The sequence below is a fragment of the Medicago truncatula genome, chromosome 1 (genome assembly GCF_003473485.1).
Source record: "Medicago truncatula cultivar Jemalong A17 chromosome 1, MtrunA17r5.0-ANR, whole genome shotgun sequence".
Classification (NCBI taxonomy): Eukaryota; Viridiplantae; Streptophyta; class Magnoliopsida; order Fabales; family Fabaceae; genus Medicago; species Medicago truncatula.
The window spans coordinates 30,571,803-30,590,322 of NC_053042.1; the positions used below are offsets into that span (position 1 = coordinate 30,571,803).

At 34.4% G+C, this 18,520-nt stretch overlaps 1 protein-coding gene across 1 annotated transcript; it reads right to left on the minus strand.

Annotated features, from left to right (window-relative positions):
* Nucleotides 1–14,411: 14,411 nt before the first annotated feature.
* Nucleotides 14,412–17,827, minus strand: LOC25483885 (fructose-bisphosphate aldolase 6, cytosolic). Its single transcript, XM_013612599.3, has 3 exons — nucleotides 17,667–17,827; nucleotides 16,216–16,443; nucleotides 14,412–15,605 (listed from the first exon to the last, which is right to left on the minus strand). The coding sequence occupies exons 1-3, from the start codon at nucleotides 17,692–17,694 to the stop codon at nucleotides 14,785–14,787; spliced, it is 1,077 nt and encodes a 358-aa protein (XP_013468053.1). The 5' UTR covers nucleotides 17,695–17,827; the 3' UTR covers nucleotides 14,412–14,784.
* Between the last annotated feature and the right edge of the window lie 693 nt (nucleotides 17,828–18,520).

Here is an 18,520-nt window from a genome sequence, read left to right on the forward strand (position 1 = left end):
ACCTAATGATAAAAATCTACAATCAGGTTATGACTGGCAGAGAGGGAAAGTCCGAGAGGGACCTTATGATGATGATGATGGTGTATAGTGTATAGGAAAAGTAGATCGATTATATCTTGGCGAAAACAACTAACCTATAGTTGAGAACACAATTTTACTCCCCAAGAAAGAACTACAAATTTTAAATTTTTTATTTGATTTGGATGTCTTTTGTTTAAGTTATATCTAAAAGGAAATGAACTTACGCATCTCTCAGCATTAGTAGTCTTCAATTTAATTATTATTTCACAAAGTGAAAATCTTGGTGTTTTTGGTGGCCAAAGGCAAAGCAAATGTTCTTAGTTTTTGATTTACATTTTTGGTGACATAATCTCATTATTTGTCTGGATTATGTCATTTGGTCTGTTTTGTTGAGTAAATAGACAATTATCCTTTAAAATTGTTAGTTTCGTCAATTACCCATCTGACATTAATAAAACTTTAAGTGTCTCCTTAAAAATGCACAACGTTAATCAATTTACCTCCTCCGTCAAATTCTTCTGTTAGTCAACATGACGTTTTGCAAATACCCCCTGAAGTTTTGCACTTATGTGCAAAATGCCCCCCGAATTTGAAATTTTATATATATTTTCTCTTATTCTTGACTCAGAAGATATTAAAGAAAAACAATTAACAGTTAACTTTATGTCTCCTCTTAAGTTCTTGGAATAAAATTATTGAATTTTATCAATGACATGTGTATCATCATTGTGATTTCACCTTTGACTTATTGATCTTCCTTTGCAAGTTGATTATGGTGTCATTCTCCTTGGTCCATTTGATTATTTCCATTTGTGTTTGTTTACAATTTCCATCCATGAAGCTCATGACCATTGTTTGGATTGGATAGGGTTTTTGTGTTCCTTTTATGCATATAGATATAGATTATGTTTTTGGAGCATTTGAGATCAATAATAGACAGCTACTCATCATACTATACAACAAAAATGGTTAATGAGTAGTTCAAAAATTAACAAGATTTGCTATCAAAAAAGAAAGAAAACAACAACTAAATAGATCAATCAAATAAATTTCGATTATGGTGTAGAATAATGTGATGGAAATTGACCCAACATAAAGCTAATTGTTAATTGTTTGCCTTTAATGTCCTTTGAGTCAAGCATAAAAAATATATATAAATTTTCAAGTTCAAGGGGCATTTTGCTCATAAGTGCAAAACTTCAGGGGGGGTATTTGCAAAACGTCATTTTGACTAACATAAGAATTTGACAGAGGAGGTAAATTTATTAACATTGTGCAATTTCAGAGAGGGTAATTGAAGTTTTGTTAATGTCAGAGGATAATTCACGAAACTTACAATTTCAGAAGGGTAATTGCCTATTTACTCGTTTTGTTTTTGTTGGTCCATTTATTTTGTAACTTTATTTGTGGATTCTTTTGTATCCCCTTTTTGTAAATCTTGTGCCGTTTAGGATTTTATTGTCGTTTTTAATATATTTCATTTTGCATTATTGCAAAAAATTTGTTTATCTTTGAATTTTTTCATTTGTAAAAATAAAATAAACTTTTATGAGCCATATTTAAAATAAAAATCATGTGGGCCTATTTGCGACCATGTTATGTGATCCCAAGATCATCGTGATCCTACAATAAGTGGTATTTATATGTCCTAATGCCACTTTTAGAGGCAATTGAACAAATTATACCCCGAAAGACAAACTAAACAAGACATTACATTTTGTCAAACTTAAAAGCAATATGGCTTTCACTGAGCCTACCAGTCAAAGATTTTCTATTTTGGACCCTAAATTTTGAGAAAATCTTGCTTTGTTCTTAATTACGTTTGGTTTAGATCCCAACTGCACAATGATTTTCAATTATGAAAAGGTAATGTTCGTTTTATTTCATCATTTAAAGGGATCATATATAAAAAGTTAGTCCATGTAAATAAAATAAAGTAGTTCAAAGTTAGTTTTCTTTTATAATAACTATACTGTGGATAGTTTGATTGATAATAATTCCAAAGGTTGGAATGTCGATTTGGTGATGCAAGTATTTAATGAGGACATAGCATCTATTATTCTTTAAACCCCGTTGATTAATCAAGTCCCTAATGATCATATGGTTTGGAAAAAAATAGTATGTATTTTGTCTGTAATATATACAGGTTGTGTGTTGATGAGTTAGTTGAGACTTCCCATTTGCGGCGTCCGGGGTTTTGGATGGGTATTTGGAGGTTGAAAGTTCATCCAAAGGTGAAGAATCTTGTATGGCGGATGTGAATGGGATGTTTGTCGACTCAAGTTCGGCTTCAAGACAAAGGGGTTCAATGTTCAACAGAATGCGTTAGCTGTAGTTCTAACCATGAAGATCTTGCAAATATTATATTGGCTTAAATGCAATTTTACCCCCTATTTTGATTGAATCTGAATTTTGCCCCCTATGTTAAAACTCGGAATTTTACCCCCTCTATTTTAAAACTCGGAATTTTACCCCTCCTATTTTATGTTTTTTCAGGATTTTGCCCCCTCTCCCTATTTAATCCACATAATTAATTATTTGTATTAAATGTTTTTTAATAAAAAAATAAATAAAACCAAAAAAATACTAAAAAAAATGAATAAAAAATACTAGAAAAAATGCATAAAACTATTATGATCTCTAAAAATAAAATAAAAAACTAGTATGAAAATACATGAAAATAGCAAATATTTAGAGGTGCAAACTAGTTTTTTCATGTATTCTTCTTAATTGAATTTTTTCTTATAATTTCATTGTTTTTCTATTTTTTAGTTTTTTTTGTGTTTTCTTGTTTTCCTTATATTTTTTTACCAAATTAATATTTTCTAATCGTTTCTTTATTTTTCTAGTATTTTTTTGTTCTTTATTTTAAAATAGGGGGTAAAGTTCTGAAAAACGTAAAATAGAGGGGGTAAAATTCCGAGTTTTAAAATAAGGGGGGCAAAATCCCGATTCAATCAAAATAGAGGGGGTAAAATTCAGATTCAATCAAAATAGGGGGGGGGGGGGGGTAAAATTGCATTTAAGCCTATTATATTTGATTGTCCTTTTGAAGTGCAAGTATGGCAAATGGCTGGACTATGGAATGAGGTAAATCATATGGTTCTCATCACAAATTCGACTATAGATGCTATATTTTCCTTGTTGCAAAATTTATACCAGGAACATGTTCAGCGCAACTATTCTTTGGAGTCTATGGAAGCATTGAAACCTTAAACTTTGGGAGAATGAAAATGAGTTTTTCTCCTTTATGCCCCGTCTCTGTGGGCGAAGCGCTGGGGTTTTTTATGCTCTGGAATCGTTAAGTGACGTGCAGATAGATAACATCGATTTTGTGGTATATTCCAAAACAACAAATGATATGCTTTTCACTCCAATAGGTCTGATGTCTTAGAATTTGGTCATATTATTTCAGAGTGTAAAAGACTTTTCACTTTCCAATTTACAAACTCTCGTGTGGAGTTCAACAGACGACAAACAAATGAGGTGACTCATGCTCTAACAGGAGAAACCACATTATCGGCTAGTCCCACTATTTATTTTCATATCCCTGATTGTATTAACGACATTATTATTAATGAAATGCTATAAGCATCTTTTACTTAAAAATAAAAAAAAAAAAAACTATATGGTCCATAAATCTTAATTCAATTGGTAAAAATGTTTAATTGATAGGTCGGATCCGTGATTGAGATCAGAACTCCGACTCCTCCACTCATATGTGTGAGTTCTTAAGTGATTATTATCATTTGACCTATTAAAAAATATTATACCAAAATGATCATTGAATTTAACTCCATGTCCTTATTAAAGACTAATTTTTTTGGTATCTCGTTTCTTCTCCGGGATGTAATCTTATTCAAATCATTTTTTTTTTAGACATTAAATGTAGGCATTTATCTCAATTTTCTTATTCGGAATTCAAGCATTGAGTCGCCAGTGAATCAAGTTCTTTTTATTAGACCAAACCTTCGTTAGTTCATGTTATTAAATTAAGGGTCATGTTAACGACCGTCTCTAGGGTTATCTTTAAGGATTATAAAGTAAGAAATTGTTATTTAAAATTAAGGGTTAATTATTTTTTTTTCCCTATAAGTATATCAATATTTTTGTTTTAATCCTTCTAAATTTTTTCTTCAACTTTTAGTCCCCTATATTTTTCCATCTTCACTTTTGGTCTCTCCTATCAAGTCAACTCATATGTAGAATTTATATTTTGGAACAAAATCTTACATAATAGTTTATAATATTACAAGAATCTCTCACAAAAAATAAATAATTTTTTTTTAACAATACATGAATTAAATATGATTTTTTTTATATTGCAATTAAAAATTCATATTTAATTCATATTTTGTTAAAAGATTCTAATTTTTCTGGAGAGATTTTTACAATATTCTACATATTTATGCACAATTTCTGAAAGATACAAATGTTACACGTGAGTTGAATTTTTTTTTTAAAGGGACTAAACAAAGATTTGGTATATTTATAGGGACAAAAAAAATATTTAAATTAAAATCAAAAAAGTCAAAATTTCATTTTCAAAACATCAAATACACAAATTTTAATAAAAAGTTAATATTTAAGATACTTAAATATTGTTCTGAAATACTTGCTAACATTACCTTTAAATATATTCTTAAAAGATAAAATGATAACATTAATTTTTAGGAAATGACTATATCACTCCAACAAATTTTATTTTTATGAAATGACTATTTCACTGCAACAAAAAATAATGTTCACACACACTACAGTTCAAAGCATGACCTGCAAGGAGACCTGCAAGGAACAGTTTCACTATATAATCATGGATTTGTCCATTTGTCTGCCTCTCAAATACAGACATAGAATAATACATAGTACATTGACAAATATATACACAACGAATAGTGAAGTTAACAAAATTTTAATCATTGATTTTCCGATCAACAATAATAACTTCAAATTTTATCATTTGCAGTTTTCTTATTCCCCCACTCTATAAAAATGAAATTCCTATAATCCTGTATCATTCAAAACGTATTTTATTTGTTTAGTGCACATCTCTAACCATTTCACTTCTGTGTTTGTGCATAACTATGTACAACTTTGCAGGGTTTTGTTGACCTGACAATGTGTCTGTGCATCTCAAATTCAGGTAACAGTACACAGCGTGTGTTTTAATTGCAGAAACGTTCTTTGGTCAACAAAATTGTTGTTCAACATCGGGTGTGCTCGCACTTGAAATTTGGATACAACAATATTAATTGAACATCAAAACACAAACAATGTATCTATAAATTTTTATTTTTCGGTCCACGTGAGCATAAATCAGTTGACATGATAATGCATTATTATATGCAGATGCCGAGGTTCGAATCCGGACACCTCACTTATTTACTTTAAAAAATGAATTCTAACCAATAGATTACATGACCTAAAATAAATAAATAATAAATATTTATTTCTTGCTTGTTTAGTAAAAAAAATATTTCTCATTTTTTATTTTCTACTACAACAATATCACACATTTCCGGAATACCGACAAAAATTAAATGACATTGTATTTGATATCAAAATTTGGTGTCCAATAGTCATTTTAATATTTTAAATATATAAAAAATGTTCATATTTTTGTGCAGCAAGTTTCAAGAATAAGCATTGCACCATCTAACTATTTACAATTCAATAATCAACAACTTTTGCATTTCATCATTGATGTGAAATGGATTCCCATGGTTATTGCCTGTTTCTCCCCAAAATATATGAGACATGTTCTTTTGCTTGAGCATGCTTCTAGCCATATTAAGTATGGTTCTATTCCTTCTTTCTGCTAAACCATTGTGTTGGAGAGTGTAGGGAGAAGTAACTTCATGAAATATACCTTCTTTGGTGCAGAATTCTTCAAAATTCTGTGGTATACTCTTCACTACCATCAGTTCTTAAGATCTTAATTGATTTTTCACTTTCTTTCTCAACTATGACCTTGAATTTCTTGAATACTTCTATAGCTTCACTTTTCAGCTTAATTATGTATATCGACAACGTTCTGGTATGTTCATCTAAAAAAGTGATGATGTACTTGCTCCTTCCTATAATAGGTGTTTCAAATGGCCCACAAATATCAGAATGTATGATTTCTAGAGCAGCTTTTGATCTCTTAGGCTTCTAAGATACAAAAGGAAGCCTACTTTCCTTGCCGCTCAAGCAAACTTCATATATTTTCTTGTGTGCATCCAAAACTGGTAATCCTGACACTAAATTCTTAGAGCTTAAGTAAGATAAAGCTTTTAAAATTTAGATGGTCATACCTCATATGCTATAACCAGTTTGAATTTTCATCAATTACAGTTGACATGCAAACTTCTTTTGCATTTTGAATGCTACATAAAAATGTCCTGCTATTTATTAACTTGGATTTCACTACCAGCTTTTCTTGCCTATCATAGAGATGCAGGATATTATTACCTTGCATTGTGACTGAAAACCCCTTGTCAATCAGTTGTCAAATGCTCAATATATTACATTTCATTCCTACAACATATAATACCTTCTCAATTAGTGCATTCTTCCCATCTTTAATTTTGATAGCAATACCCCCAATTCTTTCTTTCTGATGCAAGATTTCTTCTATCTACAAGTCTGACATTGAGTTTCTTGCTTAAATCAAAGTTAACCCGCCATTCTTTGTGTCCAATCATATGATTTGAGCACCCTGAATCAACATATCAATCTTCACATAATGAGTTTCCTTCACAAATAGTAGCCATTAACAAAGCTGCTTCAGAATCTGAGTTATCCTAAGCCATATTTGATTTCTCTTCACCTTTATGACTCTTTGATGTAGTATTTTTGCATCAAACAATAGTAAGTATTTGTATCGTCTCCTCAGGGACTAGTGCGATATCGCGGACCGTTCGACACCAAATATCATTCTAAGTTAAAAGATAATTTGTTTGTTTGTTTTAGTAACTAAATTTCAAAAGTAAAAGTTGAGAGTAATAGGGCGTAAAACTTGTTAGGATTAGGGTTCCTTGATTAAGCGTCACACGTAACCTAATGATCATACATGGATTCTAGCTTTTCTTTGATATTATCACGTATCCCTCGACAACACCATTCGTGTCCAAACAATATTGTGAAATCAATTGTATCATTCAATCGTCGATGTCTCAAACTATTGAATGATTCAAGAGTCGGTCTTATCATTTAATCGATGATTTCTCAATCTATTGAATGATAAGAAAACTTTAAGTTTGGATACAAAAGGTGATTATCAAAACATCAATTCCATGTCTAGAACCTATGTTTTGATAGATGATTATTCTAAACCTAGATTCAAAAGTATTTCTCAATCACAATTAAATCAAAGATAAACATTAAAGTGCAAGAATAACATCAATATCAAATCAAATGCTAGAACCATATATTTATAGATCAAAAGATTACATGTTTAAGCTAAGATCAAGTACCTCTAATCCCAACAAAGGAGATTTAGCTACTCATTGTCATGGAAGCCTTGCAAGAATGAATTGAAGAAGAAAGATTCATTACAACTTGTGATTTCTCAACAAAAGATGAAGAATCCACTTTCTATCACTCTCACTCTATGAAGAACAAGCCCTATCTCTCTCTCTCTATAAATATTATAAAATGAAAAGTATGAAAAACTAAGATAAAAACTGAAATGGTTGAGTGGGCTATTTATAGAATTCTGATTCTGCATGAACTCGCCTCGCGAGCTCCTTCATTCGCCATGGTGAGTTGAGGTTCCTTCACCATTGGGTTTGTGCCACGTCATCTGTGAAGAGTTAGACCGCCCTAACTCACCTCGCGAGTACATCCATTCGCCATGGCGAGTATGCTCGCCTTCCACTCGCCATGCGAGTTGAGGGCGAATGAAAAATTGGGGCTCCCTGAAATTGCTCGCCTTTGAAGCTCGCCATGGCGAGTTGGAGGCGAGTGATCTTCATTTTTCAGCCTCTTTGTATTTTTCTTCATTTTTTCTCTTTGCTTGATGTCTTGAGTTCAAATCCTACGCAAATGGGTGAAGTAAGATAGATAAAGCGTAAAAGGGCAATAATCACTTATCTCTCGGCTTTTCCCTCAATAACTTGCAAAACAAGTAACAAAAGTGCCTAAAATATATCATGAATTTAACACTTCCTAGCACTTATCACTCTTCTTTCCATCTTTCTTGTGCCAACACTCATCAGTACAATGGAAAAACTTCTCTCAGTTGTAGCAATGAATCTTTCTTTTATCAGATTATTTGTTCTTGTTCTGATTGTTACCAGAACTTCCTCATGCTTTGGAGGATTCACCTTTCTCACCAAACTTGTTCCAATTTTCTTTCTTGAACTTTCCTTTTCCTTTCTTCTTTGAGTTCTTGTCATGTCCATCGTTCTTGGTGAATTGAGCTTGCAAGGCTTGTTGAGCAGTTCTTTCAGAACCTCTTTCAATCACTAACATCCAACGAGCTTCAAGAGATGATTGTGTCACAAATAATGGCTTGATGCCTTTCTCCTTGTTATTTCTTATGTATATATAGAGGTTACAAGGCTATATATATAATTACACTAAATAATATATAATTATACTAAATAATTACAATTATTGGAAACAAATCAATTTCTGATTTATCTAATAAATATAATAAGGAGAACAAGTCAACTCCTTATTCACATCCCCCCTCAAATTGATGCGGCTGGTCGATGAGCATCAATTTGCCAACAAGAAACTGATGACGTGGGCGCGGAACAGCCTTGGTAAGAATATCTGCAACTTGCAACTGAGTACTGACATGAGGAAGGGATATTAGTCGATCATCATAGGCGTCACGAATTGAATGACAATCAACTTCGATATGCTTGGTGCGCTCATGGAAAACAGGATTTGCAACGATCTGGATGGCACTCATATTGTCAGCATAAAGTGAGGTTGGCTCTGTCTGAGGAAATCCAAGTTCAGCCAAAAGACCACGAAGCCAAATTATTTCTGAACAAGCAGCAGACATGGCACGATACTCAGATTCAGTAGAAGATTTAGAGACTCGTGCTTGTTTCTTACTTTTCCATGAGATCAATGAAGAGCCAAGAAACATGCACCAACCAGTAACAGAGCGTCGAGTATTAGGACATCCTGCCCAATCGGCATCACTATAAGCACTCAACTTAGGAGAATTTCCAATGGAAAAGAATAGGCCACGATGAGAGCTTCCCTTCAAGTAACGAATTATACGGTGAACTGCTGCCAAGTGAAGATGACGCGGAGAATGCATGAATTGACTCACTTGTTGAACAGCGAAAGATATGTCAGGACGAGTAATGGTCAAATAATTAAGACTACCCACAAGTTGTCGATACAATAAAGGATCAGGCAAGAGATCACCATCATCACGATGATATTTAACATTAACCTCAAGAGGAGTATCCACTTGATTAGCCGATTGGAGACCCGCCATGGAAATCAAATCGGTGGCATACTTGTGTTGATAGAGGAAGATACCCTTTGATGTAGCATGAACCTCAAGACCAAGAAAATAATGCAGGTTACCAAGATCTTTCATATGAAAGGAGGCATGTAACTGTTCTTTAAGTCTCTGAATGGAAGCATTATCAGAACCAGTAATAACCATATCATCAACATATAAGAGAAGCAGGACAATTCCTGTAGACGTGCTATGAATAAATAGAGACGAATCATATTGACTCTGACAAAAAGAGAACCCAAGTAGAGTGGAGCGGAATTTTTCATACCATGCTCTAGGCGCTTGTTTCAAACCATATAAAGAGCGTTTGAGCTTGCATACACCCTTAGATGACGAGAATAGACCTTGAGGAGGAGTCATATAAATATCTTCAGTCAGGTCACCATGAAGAAAAGCGTTCTTAACATCCATTTGATGAAGAGACCACCCATTAGAAGCAGCTATGGAGAGTATCGTGCGAACAGTTGTCATTTTGGCAACCGGTGCAAATGTCTCATCATAATCAATTCCATATTCCTGCTTGTTTCCTAAGGCAACCAATCGAGCCTTGTAACGGTTGAGAGACCCATCAGAATTCAGTTTCACAGAATACACCCATTTGCAACCTATGGGTTTGATATCAGGTGGACAAGAGACAATATCCCATGTAAAACTCTCTTGAAGTGCCTGAAGTTCCTCATTCATTGCTTTAATCCAGCGAACATCTTTAACAGCCTGTGAGTAACAAGTAGGAATGGATATGCTAGAGAGTGAGGCAGTCAAAGACGTATGTTTGGAATCATACCTGTCTGGGGAAAATCTATCTGGTGCTCGAGATGTTCGACCAGAACGTCTTGGTTCGACTGGTTCAGGATCAGGTGGCGGCTCAGTGTCGGAAGGGGCAGTAGGAACCTGTTTAATGCGTTGTCTGACATATGTAAATCCTGGCTTGTAACGTTCTATAGATTGAGGCATAATAGAAAAATTGGGAAGAATAGCAATATCATTTATGTCAGGAGAAATAGAATGAAACATGAATTGATTATCAAAAAATGTAACATTCCTCGAAACTCATAAGCGATGATTAGAGACATCATAACAAACAAAGCCCTTATGAGAGTTACTGTACCCCATAAATGCACACTGAACAGACTGTGCTCCAAGCTTATGCCTTTCAAACAGGGGTAGGTGGACAAAACACACACACCCAAAAGTATGTAAATCACTATAATCAGGCTGAAATTTAAATAGACGAAAGAAAGGAGAATCAAATTCAATAACTGTAGAAGGAAGACGATTAATTAAAAACACAGCTGTGGAAAGAGCTTCCACCCAAAAACGGGGTGGCACGGAAGCTTGAAGAAGTAAAGAGCGTGTCACATCAAGCAAATGGCGATTCTTTCGCTCTGTTAGACCATTTTGTTGCGGGGTATTAGGACAAGATCGTTGAGACAAGATCCCCTTATGTTGAAGGTACTCCTGAAACTCATGAGACATGTATTCACCACCAGAGTCAGAGCGAAAAATTTTAACACTTGCTTGAAATTGAGTTTCAACATATGTCAAAAATTTCTTAAACATAGAAAACACCTCAGACTTAGATCGAAGAAAATATATCCAAGTAAAACGACTGTAATCATCAATAAATGTGACAAAATATTTATAATGAGCATGAGAAGCTATAGGAGACATTCCCCACACATCACTATGAATCATCTCAAAACAATTGGATGCATGATGAGCACCTGATGGAAAAGGAAGTGTTTTACTTTTAGCCAATTTGCAAACAGGACATGAAATAGAAGCAGTACAAACGACTTGTTTATTTCCCAACAAACCAATTTTAAATAAATGAGACAAAACAGTAGAGTTTGGATGGCCCAATTTTCTATGCCAATCCTCATAAGAGTTCAAAACATTATTACAAGCAAGAGATAAATGACTAGAAATAAACTGAAGCGGAAACAATCTTCCCACTTTAGGCCCCTTCGCGATCACTTTCCCCGACACCTGTTCCTGCACAAGACAACCAGCACGAGAAAAATTAACATTACAATTGTTATCCACCAATTGACCAACCGACAATAAATTAGAAGCAAGTCCGGGTGATACAAACACGTCTTGAAAATCAGAGTTGATGTCACCAACATCAGTGATGGAGAGTTTATTACCATCAGCAATTTGAATTTGTTGATTACCATGATAAGAATGTAAATTGTGCAAGTATTCAGAGGAACCCGTCATGTGATTGGATGCACCAGAATCAAGAAACCATGACGAGAAACATTAGAAGACTTACCATGAATTCCCATATTTGATAGAGCAGCAAGTACCATTTGTTGAATCATTTCAGGCTGTAGAGAACCACCATCAGATGCACTAGTAATTGAAGGAGGCGCTGCAGAGCTAGTAGTGGCATGTAAAGCTTGTGTTGGATATTGTGTTCGCCGTGGGGGACGGATGGGACAATCAAAGATAACATGACCATTTTGTTTGCAGTATTTGCAAAACTTAGCGGTACAGCTACGAGCAACATGCCCAAATTGTTTGCAGGTGAAACATTGTACTTGTCGCATATCACGTCCCTTACCTCTACTTTGAGCAGCATATGCAACTGGCACTGGTTCAGATATGAAAGCATCATGAGACATGGTTCCTTGAGTAAGGAGACGTTGTTCCTCCCTAAGAAGTTCACCAACACAAGTATCCAAAGAAGGAACAGGATTCCTATTCAGCAAAGCACCTCTAACTACCTCAAATTCCGGACGAAGCTTCATGAGAAATTGATCACGCCTACTAGTGTTGTAGACCTCTTGGACAGCCGCGAGAGAAGCCTTGGGAACATCAGCATGTATAATAGCAGAGTGTTCTGTCCACAAGTTCAAAAAACCAGAATAAAACTCTTGAACAGACAAGTTACCTTATTTGTAATTGGCTATCTCTAACTCCAACTGAAAACGCTTGGCCGCATTATCTTGATTATAAATACGCTTCAAATAGTTCCACATCTCTTGAGCAGTTGAAAAGGAACGTAAATTATTAATCATCTGAGGATCAATGGAACTGAGAATCCAAGAGATAATTTGAGCATCTTTGTATTCCCACTCTTCTAGAGCAGCTTTTTCTGTTGGTGCCTTAGAGACATCATCGAGGTGACTCCATAATTTGTTTCCTTTGACATACATCCTAAACTGAAATTCCCAAGCAGGATAATTTTTGCCGGTAAATCGAACACAAAAATCTTTTGCTTTCTCGGAAGTCATGTTAACAATATTCCAAACAACAAACAGCACTTAAGTGAAAAGGAATACTGACACGTAGAGGCAAGTGGACAAGGAAGAGCTTCACGTGACCTTTATGAGAACAAAAATAGTAACAAAAAAATTCGTGAATGGAGAAGCCGCTGATAACAAAACAAGGGAAAGCCACAAATAACAAGAGCCAAGAATCCAAATCAGAATCGAATCACAAGTTAGAACCAAGAAATCGAAATTACGATCTGTGACGGCGAAAACACACAAAAAACACGAACAGAAACCAAGTGCTTCACAGGAAGTGGCGGCTAGACCTAAAACCAAGAAAGACTCAAAAGCTGGAAAATTTGGGATCGTACCTAGAATGATACCATGTCACAAATAATGGCTTGATGCCTTTCTCCTTGTTATTTCTTATGTATATATAGAGGTTACAAGGCTATATATATAATTACACTAAATAATATATAATTATACTAAATAATTACAATTATTGGAAACAAATCAATTTCTGATTTATCTAATAAATATAATAAGGAGAACAAGTCAACTCCTTATTCACAGATTGAAGTTCTTCAATCTTCAATGTTTTCACATCCTTAGCTTCTTGTATGGCCACAACTATGAAATCAAATTTTAAAGTAAGGGATCTCATGATCTTACCCACCACTTGTTGATATGACACTGCTTCTCCACTAGTCTTCATCTTATTCACTGCAGATAGCAATTGGGAGAAGTAATCATTGATTCTTTGATCATCTTCCATCAACATCAACTCATACTTCCTTCTCAGTGACTGAAGCTTCACTTGCTTCACATTATCACTACCTTCATAGTATTTTGCTAAGATATCCCAAGCTTCCTTGGATCTTGTGATCTTTGAAATCTTCTCAAAGTGATTGGAATTAACATTCTGCTGAATGTAGAACAAAGCCTGCAATCTTTCTTTTTCAAATCCATGAAAGCAGCTCTCTGCACATCTGTAGGATTTGCACCAAGATCTTCATACCCATTCTCCACCAATTCAAAAACATCTTGTGCTCCAAAAAGTAACTTCATCAGTGCACTCCATCTTTCCCAATTGTTTCCATCTAGTGTCAACATATTTGATGGAACAAAACCTCCATTGGTACCCGTGATTGCTACTCAAGAAACTCTTAATTTTCACACACTTCACTCGTGTTTCCCAGAAAATCACCCCCAACAAGTTCACTTGTGTTTCCCTGAATCTGAACCCAAGGATCTAGATGTCAGTTATTAGCGCAACACTTGTTTCTTGTTTTGCAAGCAATCACAGTTTTGAAAGATTAATGGAGGAAGAAGAAGATGAAAGAGGTTAGAGTTTGTTATGGAGAGAGAAGAGAGTATTGGAAAGTTGTTATGTTCATTGATTAATTAATTGAGGAGTTACAAAATATTTATATACATAACTTAGAGTGCAAGTCTTATGTAACTAACTAACAAACTTATCCAAATGTAAAGCTAAACAAACTTAACTCTACTAAACATGATTATGGATTAATAACAAACTATTACACCAATGTGTGTGAATAAATGGTGAGCGAAAAAATGAGCTTTCAAAATGTATGCAGTCACAAAAATGTGCTTTATAATTCAATATGCAGTGCATTTATATAAGAAAAAACAGAATACTTTCAATACATGGAATGATAGAAAAGCAATTGGAGGAAAGGCCTAAAAAAACTCAATTAAAAGGGGAAAAGTTACATAGAAATGCTTCTTACACACCACTTTCTGCTTTACACTTTTTTGTTTCACACGCTTTTGGTATTAAGAAGCATATTTCTCTTGTTTTATTACACAATGAAAAAGTAGTGTGAAAAATGTGTGATGGAAAAAGGGTAAACATAACATAACCATGTTGAAAAATAAATGCCAATCAAGCCAGTTCAGCTTGAAGCCATTATTGATACTTTACCACAACCAACCTAAACAAAAACAAACACTATTGTAACCCTACAAAATAGCACCATAACCATGATGCATACAACTCCAAAACAAGTTCAATCAGAGCCTCACAACCCTCTTAACATATTAGTATTTGTAGTCCTTAACATGAAGAGACTCCGAAGCACCATCACCAAGGTTAGCATTACCTTGATAAGTTCCAAGAGTTGCTTCTGAATTTGCTTTACACCTAACAAGCAATGCAGCTTGAGCCTTAGGAATGTTTTCATCTTTTCCACCCCATGCCTTAAGAGTACTTTGCTGAAGTGCCCTTCCATAAGAGAATGTAAGAGTCCAAGGCTTCTTTCCCTTAAGTTTGTTCATTGCATTAAGGTTAACAGATGCTTCCTCTTCACTTTGTCCACCAGACAAGAAAACTATAGCAGGAACCGCGGCAGGAACGGTTCTCAACAATGCTCGGACGGTGTGTTGGGCTATAACCTCAGGAGCAACTTTAGGAGAATCTGATCCTGGTGTAACCATATTAGGCTTCAAAAGAGTACCTTCAAGAAGAACATGATGGTCACTTAGAGCCTTGTAACATGCTGCAAGAACGCGTTCTGTTACATCAGCGCACTTTGCAATGTCGTGGGGTCCATCCACTAGAATCTCAGGCTCCACAATTGGAACCAAACCATTCTCTTGACATATGACGGCGTAACGAGCTAAACCATAGGCGTTTTCGTGGATTGACAAGGGAGATGGTTCATTTGGACCGATCTTTAGCACGGCGCGCCATTTAGCAAACCTTGCACCAGCTTCATAGTATTTCTTGCACCTCTGACCAAGGTCATCCAAACCTTGAGTTGTGGTTTCTCCGTTTGTGCCGGCAAGTTCAACGGTTCCCTTGTCAACCTTGATACCAGGAAGAACTCCAGCTTTCTTCAACACATCCACAAAGGGTACTCCTATACACAGTTGAGAAATAAGTTAGAGGTCATAAATAACATCAATTGTAAATGTGATAAGTTTTATATTTAAAATTGAGATGCAAATGCATCGCGGGAAGGAAAAGCATTCCAACTAAGTTGACACCTCGGACCTCATCAATCATCTACCACACGACAAGAATTTATTGAAGTTTAGAAAGAAAGGAAATGGAAGGACTAAGGTCATGTTTGTATAAACAGTTTAATTAAGCGCTTATCATATAACTTCTTAAGTAAACATCTATTTCTATAACAAAAAATGAAATAAAGTAAAATTGTTTTCATATAAGCTATAAACTGTTTTGATACGCTATCCTGGAGAACATATGGAAATAAACTTAAAAAAGCTTTAGGATGTTGATTCTTTAAGCTCTCTTAAATAGTCTCGTAAGTGTTTTTGCGAGTAGATTAGTTTAAATAAGTAAATCCAAATGGCCTTAAAGCCAATACCTATGACAGCATACAAAATCGTTGAATTCTAAAAGTAGGAAGGTAGTCCTGCCTAATGCAAAATAAACATTGAAGTGCTAGCATTTGCTTGATTGCAATGTATCTTTGAAATGTTATAAACAATAAGAATCTATAATACCTGCAGCGGTTTTCTGATATAGTGTTTCTTCGAACAAGATAACACCACTTAGGCAGTCTAAACAACCAGGGGCAGTGAACAGGAGTTCGCGAAGAGTACGTCTGTTTGCTTCAACATTCTCGACGTTGATGCTGGCGAATCGCTTGCCGATTGTGCCAGTAGATTCATCAGCAGCAAGGATACCCTTTCCAGGAGAGCCAATGTAAGCAGCATTGGCAATGAGTTCATCTGCAAATCATGTTAAGTTCTTTAGAAACTTAAACAAAGAGAATAGATAAATTTTGAATATTTCAGTATCAGCAAACCACAAGAAGTAAGGACACAATTAACATCACCTTGTTCTCATTTTGATTCACAAAGAGAAAATTAACTAACTTGTTTCCACAATTGAGTTAAGCTTTTCAGTTTTCACAAGGATACAAAATCATCGACAAATTTCTCTCTGTTTGTTCATGGATTATCTAAGTCATGTACTATATTGCTTTTTGTTATGTTTTTTTTAGACATCGTAATTAAGATATTTGACTCTTTGGCGAGACCTCAAGTATCGCCATAGTTTGTAATCTACTATCAGATTAAATTTTCATGTGGCTTAGTCACACTTAAACCTGTTAGACTTATGGAAATCGAACCTTATTTCTTCCGCCACAAACTTAGTGTATGTTTGAATTGGCAGCGATTATGGCAGAATCACTATTTACCACGGTAATTTTGGCAAAAGCTACAATTAAAATTTCAACAAAACCACATTTAACCGTAATTTTGTCAAACAAAATATCAATTCAAATATGCGCCAACTGCTAGTTGCTAATAGAACCACATTCTATCAGCTGGTAGTGTAACCAATCTCAAGCAAGATCAGAATCTTCATGTTATTTGAATATCAAAATATACACATGTATGCAACACTTGTTTATCTCTATCTTACTCTTACTTTTTATATTCTACAACTTACACACATTTTAAAAATACACGTAAAAATCAAAAGACACCCTATTTGACATCAAAATTTCGATGTCAAAATATCATTTCTCTCCCTTAAATTAGAGTTTGTCTTTTTTCCTCTTTTTTAGTACTTTTAGAAGAATGATCTTGTTCATTTACCGCAAATATGCCTAAACGTAACCTCAATACATATTTTACTTGAGAACCAAAAAACTCAACTAGTTCTCCAATCAAAACACACAATTATGAAAATTTAAAACTTTCTATGTCAAAGTTCTTAAACAAATATCTAGATCACAATCACACACTCTTCTCTATGCATCTTGGAACATCAGAGTATAAATCAGCATGCAACGTATAACAAAAAAATTATTTTAGAAACCGATACTCAAATAAAGCTAGTGCAGCATAAATGATCAACAAACAAAGGTAAACATGTCCTATAAAAGGAAAAGAAAAAAAAAAAATATATCCAAAAACACACAAAATGATGAATGAATATTAACCTTCATATTTGCTCTTGAAAGAAGACATGTTAGTGGCTTTTGAGATGAGAGAAGAAAAAGAATAGTTTGTTTTGTTTTGTTGTGTGATGTTTGGAAAGTAGAGAAGACAAGTAAGAAGAGGTGTTTGAGTTTTGAAGATTTATAAAGGTGTAGTTTGAATATTTAATATTAAAGAAATGAGAAAGTAAAAAACAATGGGCAAATATAGATTCTAGATGTGTTTGAATGTTGAAGTTGAATTTAAGACCGCAAAATAAGTTCAACCGTTGCATCTGTCTCAAATTAACACCCCACACGAGGTTCCTCTTTCCACTTACCAACTTTTTTCTTCTTTTTCCTTTCATTATCATGCCACTTTCATTTTGCAATTTTTTTATTCTCATGATATAGGAATAAACTTTGGATTCGCATTATTTTCTAAAAAGAAATCATTGATTAATAATGGTGACTAAGCTACACCTATTAATGATGGTGAAAGAGAGAGGAGAGTGAGAGAAGGATGGGGTGATTTTTTTGATTTTTTTTACTTTTTAAAAAGTTAGGGACGTCAAAATAATTATTAAATTGCAAATAGGAAGTTACTCTCAAGTGAGTGATCTGTGAAGCTTACTCTCCCTAGAATAATAGGGATAACAACTTCTACTCATCCTCTTTTAAAAAAAAAACTTCCATTCATCCTCATGTCTAAGATCTCCATGTGGATTGTCCCATCAGGCCAGGGCGAATGCTTGTACAACAAAGGGGTAGCTATGGCTACCTCAAACAAAACAAAAAAAATTGAGTTAGTAGGTATATTTTTATGTTTAGTTACCTTAATAATATATATTTGGTTACCTCAAGTTCGATTTTAGGTA

What these genes read in the sequence shown, in the direction of transcription:
- LOC25483885 (XM_013612599.3), bottom strand. Translation starts at nt 17,694, where the DNA reads ATGTCTTCTTTCAAGAGCAAATATGAAG. An exon ending in TTTCAAGAGCAAATATGAAG is followed by an intron (nt 16,444 to 17,666) that starts GTTAATATTCAT and finishes CATGATTTGCAG; the next exon opens with ATGAACTCATTGCCAATGCT. An exon ending in ATATCAGAAAACCGCTGCAG is followed by an intron (nt 15,606 to 16,215) that starts GTATTATAGATT and finishes AACTGTGTATAG; the next exon opens with GAGTACCCTTTGTGGATGTG.